The 9,187-nt window shown below is 42.6% G+C and overlaps 1 protein-coding gene across 1 annotated transcript; it reads right to left on the bottom strand.

The window, feature by feature from the left end:
* Positions 1 to 5,117: 5,117 nt before the first annotated feature.
* On the bottom strand, positions 5,118 to 8,600 carry LOC129108701 (G-protein coupled receptor 22-like). The gene is made up of 2 exons (XM_054620600.1): positions 8,419 to 8,600; positions 5,118 to 7,499 (listed from the first exon to the last, which is right to left on the bottom strand). Exon 2 carries the CDS (start codon positions 7,493 to 7,495, stop codon positions 6,179 to 6,181), a length of 1,317 nt encoding a protein of 438 aa, XP_054476575.1. The 5' UTR covers positions 7,496 to 7,499; positions 8,419 to 8,600; the 3' UTR covers positions 5,118 to 6,178.
* Between the last annotated feature and the right edge of the window lie 587 nt (positions 8,601 to 9,187).

Here is a 9,187-nt window from a genome sequence, read left to right on the forward strand (position 1 = left end):
CACACACACACACACACACACACACACACACACACACACACACACACACACACAGCGACTGGGCATCCAGCCATGTCGGCACTTCTGACTTCTTTTTGTCCTTCACATTTTTGGTTTAGTGAGATAAGGATATACTAGTCGGTTTCCTTTTGTCTGAGCCACATTTTGTAAAGGATGGTTTCACAATATAATGGCACATTTCATCAAATGTAACATTCTTACACACTAAACAGCCTCTATTAGCATGCTTCATACATCAGCATTTATTGTGCAATGGCAAATTTGTGTACCTCTAAATTCCAGGATTCTATGTTTTGTATTATAATACAACAATATTCTATATTGTCCACTTTGGCATGCATGTTAAGTTGCTTTTCCGTGTTTGCCCCTTAGGAATAATTTGTTTTCTGATGTAGACTGCATAATAAAGGAGAGCACTTCATCTATCATTGAACATCTGCTCTGGACTGATAGAGAACAGTAATCTACACAGCATTGATTATGTTATTTTCCTCCAACCACACACAATGATGGCGTTAAGGTCATAGGAGGTAGAGGTCATACCCTGTTGTCTGCCTCTGATTCCTTGTTTCTCCTTGAGACATAGATTTTCTTGTACTGGGATTAGAGGTTATATATCAGAGTCATACATCTTTCAGCTCATTAAGGTGTGCTTCCAACTCTACACAGTAAATGTGGCTCGGTGAGAGTAACATTTGGAAAATGACCACGAGCAACAATTTGTCAAGCTGTGCTGGCTGGGGTGCTCAATTCACTTTCTTCTTCTCCACGATAGCAGAATTACAGTTGAGTGTTTGCTGACCTAATGCAATAGAGGCTCCATACGGACAGAGTAATATGATTTCCCAGGCTTTTATTCTGTGTCTGCAGCTGGATAGAGAGGAGCCCTGAAGAGATGGCAACTGAGTCGGGGATGGCTGCCTGAGCCAGAGAGGGAGGGGACATAATGTATGTGATAGGGACAGCAGTAAACACCGGCCTTATTGTGGAGTATAGAAGGGAGAAGGAAAAGGAGACGTTAGGGTCAAGTTATTCTAATAAGGCTCACAGTGAAGTGTCAATAAAGCTCTGCTATTGAATATGGTAGTTGATTGATCTATTTTTTTCTTTGCAGGTTAAAGGTCTAGTGGCAGCCTGCTAACCTATCCGATATGCTAACCAGCAACGCTGACCTTGAGATAGCAGCCGTTCGTAAGTGTCTGCATTAATGAAAGTGGTCCCATGTGGGCCAAAATGAAACATGAAACTAAACAGTGTTAATATAATAGCAATCATAACAATAAGGGTAGATGATACTATTTTCAGCTGAGTTCAGAGTTTAAAAATAAAAGCCAATGCTGTAAATGCTTGCCCATCACAACATTTGATTATTTGGAAATATATACAGAATAAAAAGGAAACGCATGAGATGAGACTGACGGTGTAGATTGTACAGCTTTTGTTTAAGTTATTAGTCATAGGCTTAACAGGGAATTTTTAAGTCCCGTTGATTTTAAGCTTCATCAACCCATATTTTACAACATTTTAACAGTACTGTAAGATACACATCTGTATTTACATTACATTTACATTACAGTCATTTAGCAGACGCTTTTATCCAAAGCGACTTACAATAAGTGTATTCAACATAGGTATTCAAGAGAACTACTAGTCACCAGAAGTCATAAGTGCATCTCATTTCTTAAACAAGCATGTAAGAGCATAAACCAGAGCAAAAGTATAGTGCAGAAACAAATTACTACAAAAACAATAAGTGCAACAAACTAATACAAATACAATAAGTGCAACGAACTGATACGAATACAATAAGTGCAACAAACTAATACGAATGTAATAAGTGCTACGAGGAAGGCTCAGGGTAGTACTTCTTGAAGAGGTGAGTTTTCAGCCTGCGCCTAAAGATGGGCAGCGACTCTGCTGTCCTGACGTCAGTGGGGAGTTCATTCCACCACTGTGGGGCCAGGACAGAAAAAAGCTGTGACCGGGTCGATCGGCCGCAGGGACCTCTGAGCGACGGGGCAACCAATAGCCCCGAGGCAGCAGAGCGAAGTGGTCGGGCGGGGGTGTAGGGCTTGACCATGGCCTGGAGATAGGAAGGAGCTGTTCCTTTCACTGCCCTGTAGGCTAGCACCAGAGTCTTAAACTGGATGCGAGCTCTTACAGTGTAGAGAACGGAGAAGGGAAGTTGTGTGGGAGAACTTGGGGCGATTGAACACCAGACGAGCTGCAGCTTTCTGGACAAGCTCCAGAAGTCTGATGGCCGACGCCGGGGCTCCGGCAAGTAGTGAGTTGCAGTAGTCCAGGCGGGAGATGACCAGAGCCTGGATGAGCACCTGCGCCGTCTCCTCAGTGAGGAAGGGGCGAATCCTCTGTATCTTACAGTACTAGCCCAGTCTAGTACTGTAAGATACAGATGTGTCTTTCCCAGGAGTGACCTGGTTGACGCGCTGGTTGTAAGCCTAAATTACGATACGTTACCCAATGATGTGCATTGCGTTAAGTACAACATCTACAGACACGTTATTCTTTGTAGAATGAGAGTCCTTTTATTTAGCTTCGCCGTGCGGCGACGTTAAACAAATCCATTTGCGTCAACCGACAATCAAACACACCATTTGCAGAATGACAAAAAATCTGTTACCGCCACAGTGGTCAAAACCCTTTGCCCTTCCGGGGTCAAACACCTGACAACAGTGATTTCAGTACCTACATACCTGAGCCCAGGTTATTAGCACAGCAACACCCAACGTTAACACAGAGAATAACAGTTACATTTCTGGATATTTCCAACACCATATTTGGCCAAGTTACTCGATAAGCAAGGGAATGTCAAGGGAATGTCAAGGCTCTGTTGCGTTTCCTTTGCCCTAGATGGTCGATATCAATAATTGTTCAATGCATCTTAGAAAGTTAATGATATTTCATCATGATAATGAGATTGAGACAAAACTGAGATCACTGGTCATTGCCTAATGTCCTAATTAACATTCTACAATACAACCTTAAGCTCTGGATAATGGTTTGGTACAGAACTGGTAATTAAGATGAATATTTCAAAAGCGTACTGGAGCACATTGAGCTGTATTTGACAGAAATATGCTATTTTAAGTTAAAGTGCATCCACTCTGAAATTGAATCAGTGTTATTTGTGGCGTAAGAGGTTCAGATTTGTTGGTGCTCTCATGAACAGCCTTTTCCCCAGTTGGAGAAACTACTGAGCCCGTTGGTGCCTTTAATAGGTTGGACCAAGGTTAGGAACGTCATCTTCCTGTGCCAGAGCCAGAATCCAAACAAATATAGCAATAAGCTTCAATAAAAAAGGTGGAGCTATCGAGCCTGTGAATTAAACCGACTAAAAACAGTTCTCAAGTGAGAACAGCACCATGCATTGAAGGCATTTCTATAAAAGATAGGAGTTTGTGCCATTCTCCCCAAGAGAGTTAAGGAAAGGTTTAGTAATACAAGGGATTCAGTACTTTCTCCTTTGATGGTCTTAATGAGGATCAAGTTAGAGAAGCTGACAGGTTTGGCATGTCATGTAGCTCTGTGTGCACAGTGGCAATAAAATAGTAAAAAGTTAACATCGCTCTATATGTTACAAAAAGCATCATCTCCCATAAATTTACATTTACAAAAAAGCATCATCTCCCATAAATTTAAATTTACATTTATGGGAGACCGCTCCTATCTAGCACTCACACAGCTTAAGTTTCGGCTGAAAATGACATCAAGCGAATGGATACATCAAACTCGGTGATTAGTGAGAGCGAAATACCTCCCAAACAGAAAATGACAAAACACAAGAAGGGAATGTCAGACTGAATAACGCCAGATTAACAATATGACAGTTCATTCAGAACATCAGGCTATGTTGGTTGTGCTTAAAAATCCTTTTTTTGCCTAGCCAGTGCCAGCTGCACCCCAGGATGGAAAACCAAATGTGACCTAGATAGTGTAAATAGTATTGGTTTTTCAGAGGTAATTTTAGAAGGTAATCAATTGAAGTGATTTTTTTTTCAGTACCACTGATTAAGTTTGGATTAGTACCTGACGTTTGAGCAGAGGGCTAAATTATGTATTCAGGAGAGGTACACAGCTGGTAGTAGTGAATCATTGTAATGTTGGTAACAGGAATAAGTCTATATATTTGTTTATTGATACCCAACCTATGAGGTTTTCCTACTAAAAGTTGGACTCATACTGGATACATGGGTTTGTTAAATGTATCCTCTGGCTCAATGTTTCATCTCATAGGTCGTTTTCCCTCCCCTGACGGCTAATCTGTTGCTGGCTCTCATCCCATCTCCTCCCTCAATCACAGACATGCCCTCAAGGTATCGTGACATCCACACTGCGTGTTTACAGCAGGGTCATAAAGAACCTTGCCTGCATCAATATTCCCATATCAGCCCGTCTCTGTTGTGCTACAAACCACACACTGGTCTGGCAGCCGGAGAAGCATCTGATCAAGGTTGTGTAATCGCTCTGGTAGCCAATAGCCCCGTGCTCTCAGTATCTAAAGGGCTCTTAAATTTTCAACTGTACCCGAGACAGCAAAGACATAATAAGCTCATTACTGAGATAAACTGTGGAGTACAGTGTGCATATGCGTTTGTGTGTGTGCACCTTTATGCATGCATGTGACTGTACTGCACAGTGTATATCCACATCTTTGAAATAATGTTATACTTGACCCAAGGATTGTAATGAAGTGAGCTGCTGGGCTAGCTGAGCATGGCTTTATATGCTAATGGTAATTGTAACTCTGCATCTAGATTCCACATTAGAGCGCAGACTGAATGTTATAAGCTGACAGCTTTTCTTCTTGTTATTACTACTGAAATTCCTCTGCATTTGAATGAATAAATTATTCCTACTTATTTAGGACAAGTTGAGCTGAAAATATCAGGCCGGCTGAATTATAATCCCTCAGCAACAGCCACCTGGGAAATTCAGTTTCACTATCGTAGTCCTTGATAAACAAAGGAGGACACGCACTATTGGTAGACATACAAAAGCAGGGAAGAAGGACTTCATTATCATTAAATGTGGATTGTAAACAGAATCTTTTGTAAGGCTTCAACATTTTTGCAGTAGTTCTTTATTGCAGTTATGGATTTGCTTATTTGGAGAGCATTATTGTTTGGCTATTGTTATTAAAAACAGACAATTGGATAATACAACCATTTTCAACACTTTCCATTAGTTTGATTAAATAACTGTTTTTATGAAAAATAACCTCTGAGGATTCACTCAGGTTTAAAACAATATTTGTCATTATTTTGTTCACCGTGTTCAATACGTGCTCTCCCTGTCCCACCGTAAAGTCATGCTCAATTCATCAAACCAAAATAAGGCATCTGTATATTTTCCATTTGGCTCAAAGACGCGACTGTTAAAGTAAAACAGACTATGCTTTGATTATATCTGTTTTTTGTCAAAGAGGCAATGAGAGCTATGGTCTTCTGTTGTGTCTGTGGAATGCAAGTGTTCTTCTTTAACTCTAAAAGCAGTGATTGTGAACAGTACCCCACAGCTTTCCGGCTATAGCAACATGAACATACGTTACTTATGCTGCTTTCATTTCCATGCCTGTCTCTTTCCATGTTTGACCTGTTTGCCTTCCCTCTAGAGGGTTCACAGGCAATAAGGTCAGCGGTCACTGGGGATTGCAGGTCTGGTCTCGGAGCAAGTGGCATGTTGATGAATGGTTGTAATCTCACAGTTGTTACAGGAATCACAAACACTTAATTTAGGGGGGAGGGTAGAATAGGAAGCTTTTTGCTGCGTTGGGTGAGTGAACACAAAATTTATTATAAATATACATATGACATAGTAATTCCTACTTCTCTCTCTCTATTTTAATACCTTGTTTACCCTATGCTGTACATGTATTATGTATGTACACAATGCTCTGTATGTTGCTACCATTACAAAAAGCCATGCAATATCTACAGTACAGTATATAGTGTATCTATGAAACCTACATTTGTTCTCAATAAATAGTAATAAATTATCCACATCTTGTTTTTGTACATTCTATTGCACATATTATTTACATTACTGCTTTGGATTAACATTTTCCCTTTTTCATCATGACCTGATGTCAGTTTTAGCTGCTTATATTGACTGTATAACGTAAAGACAATGAGTTCATTCACCCCACGACCTCAGAAGACAGACATTTCTGTTGGGCGTCTTTGTCCTCAAATGTCACCTTTTTGTTCCTTTTTGGGTCGATCCAGGAGTTGTGGATGATGGCATTGTTAGGGGTAGGATCCGCCTCAATGATCGACACCACTCGCTTCTTCATCTTGCTTTTCAAGACTTTCTGGAACTTCTGCCTAGTGAAGGCATAGAGTAGAGGGTGAAAGATAGTGGTCCCGTAAGCCATGACCAGGAAGCCCAGTCTCAACTTGACCATTAGGTCACTGGGGCCCACACTCAGGATGACTGTGTTGAGCACCGTGATGGGCGTCCAGCACAGCATGAAAGTAGACACAATCAGGAGGGACATTCTGAAAACCCTCTTTTGGCGCTCTCGCCTTTCTCTGTGGCGCTTAACAGCCCTGCGCAAGGCGATGATGACGGAGACAGAGGTACGCATACCCAGTACGGGGTTGCGGCTGCCACTGCTCTGGGATGCATCCGTGGCCTCATGCTGCGTTGTCATGGCTGTCATGGATGGACTTTTTTTCCTGCGAGCCTTCTTCTTCTGTGAAGCATGGAAACGTGTGCCAATGCGAATGTTGAGCGCCTGCAGGATCTTTGAGTAGGTGATGAGCATGACAACAGCAGTAAAGAAGAAAATGGGGATCTGAGCAAGCAGGTGGTAATAGAGGCCAAGTTCTGTGTAGTACTGGTTAGTGTGGACCACATTATCCACCACTGTCTGGTTCAGATCAGCCTGGCCCTGGGCAAAGAAGCCCACCTCAATAAAGGGTACGAGGAAACTAACAAAGGATAGCACCCAAATGGCAGTCAGCAGGGTCAGGGCACGGCCCATTGTCAGCACCCGGTTGGCTGGTTTGACAGAGATGTCGTAGCGATCAAGGGTGATGGCTAGCACATTAGCAGCAGTGGCGACACTAGCAAAGGAGACGCAGGCTTCATGGAAGCAGCAGACGAGTGCAGTGTCTCCCTCCAGGGAGAGCAACACCACCACAATGGTGAGGGGGATGCAGCACACACAAATTAGCACATCCAACACATGGAGGTTCATAGTGACGATGTTACTGACGGAGCTAATGAGGTTCGACTTCATACAGTAAAGGGCAAGCACAGTGAGGTTGGAGCTCATGCCCAGGAGGATTTCCAGCATGAGGAAGCCAGTCAGTGAGACCTGGAAACTAACAGGATAGGGATACTGGCTGGGGCTTGCCGGACTCATGGTGCGGCCGATGGGCTCAGTGTTGTCGGTGACCGTGACGTTGCTCATGGTGGCTTCTTGTTCAGGGCAGGGAAGGATATGCATTATCCTGCGTGTAGAGAGAAGAGAAAAACAGAATTCATGAAGGGGAAAAGAAGAGGTCCATGTTTGTGCATCCCCTGCATTAACCCACATCTGAGAAATCTTGTCGGACGTAATGCTGCCAGTAATCAAATGATAGATAGCATATCGAGTTTTAAATGAGAAATGCTGAGATGAGACACTCAGACACAGTGCTGGAACTTCTTTTCCTGCCATGTCCTGCAGATTAGATTGTCTCACTACGTACACGGCATGACTAAATAGTAACTATCTTGCCTCAATCAGCTTCTGCCTGTTATCACCAACCTTGATCAGACAGTTGTATCGACAGCGGAGGCACACAACAGAAACACTTCGTAAGAAATTAAATTCTAATAACTTCATAGCCTTAATGGCTTAGTATATTGAGGCTTTGTAGTGGCTTAGTTGTGGCTTAGTGTTCTTTTGAGCCTCAGCTGAACAGCACATTCAAGCTGACATAGTTTTGGTGTATTAGCATTTACCATATACATACTGAATATAAACCAGGGGTCATGAAAGCAATTATGAGAAAAACAAATTTTAACCCCAATTGGCTGTGATTAATGAGATAGGGGGGAGTTAGGAAATAACATACTATATGGTTCTTGCTAACTAAACTCGTCATTTCTGGCAGCATCTCAGTCATTGCCAAGTTAAAGGAGGTGGTTCATAACTGACCAGAATTTACTGCCAGAAGATTATGTTAATTTTGTCAACAGCAGGCGTCCAACTCTCAGAGATGCACTTCAGAACTAATAAATCCCCAAAATGAAAACTTATTTGAAGCTGTAATAAATGATGGGTTCGAGTAAAAAAAAAATCTATAACACATGGACTCTGTAATAATGATAATAATAAAAGCTGACATAGAGAAACAAGAATGTTTTTTTTATATTTATATTTACCCTTCCCGCCAGCACTATCTGAATACCAGGGCTGTGTAATCAGGCCATAGAGTCCATGTTGCATCCACAGAGACAAGCATCACATCCAAACATAGTTCACGTAAAAAAGAGTTTCCGCTCCAGCAGAGCCCCCCAGCTAGGCTTTTCCTTTTCACGGCTGGTCCCTCCCAGAGAGGCTGACAGCCAAAAAAACACCTGTCCGTCTCGCCAAAGACTCTCTATGGGCAACCAGCCTTTTCTTCCAGCCTTTTCTTCCTGCCAATGATAAGAAAGCTAAGGAATCAGCCACCGGCACCCAGTGGATTTTAGAGTATATAGGCTAATGTCCTCTACAGACTTTTTCTCAGATCACTGGTCCGTTTGCTTTGCCGATGCTTGGAGCTCTGATGAATGAGTGGAACGGGGATAAGATGTCGGAGCCACCTCCTGTTTATAATCTCATGATATTCCCAGGCAGGAGAGACACAGCCAACCAAGAAAACAAAGACGCACAGACTCGTTCCCCTGCACAGGGCTGGAATGTACTGCTCATTGTGCAACGGAGTCAAAGCCTTGCCTTTTTTTTTTTTTTCTTCAATGAGAAGATAGTAGTCAGATCTGTAAATACAAAAAAACAGTTGTATCCATCAGCTTGTACTCCAAGAGGCAGAGTTTGTCAGTCGGCCATGTAGATTTCCCCCGTCGTACACCGTAGCGTTGTCCAGAATCTGTCCAGGAGAGGTTAGTGTGTCCGGGCAGCATCCAGGCCCATGTCCCCTCTGGGAGCACT

Source organism: Anoplopoma fimbria, chromosome 19 (genome assembly GCF_027596085.1).
Source record: "Anoplopoma fimbria isolate UVic2021 breed Golden Eagle Sablefish chromosome 19, Afim_UVic_2022, whole genome shotgun sequence".
NCBI lineage: Eukaryota > Metazoa > Chordata > Actinopteri > Perciformes > Anoplopomatidae > Anoplopoma > Anoplopoma fimbria.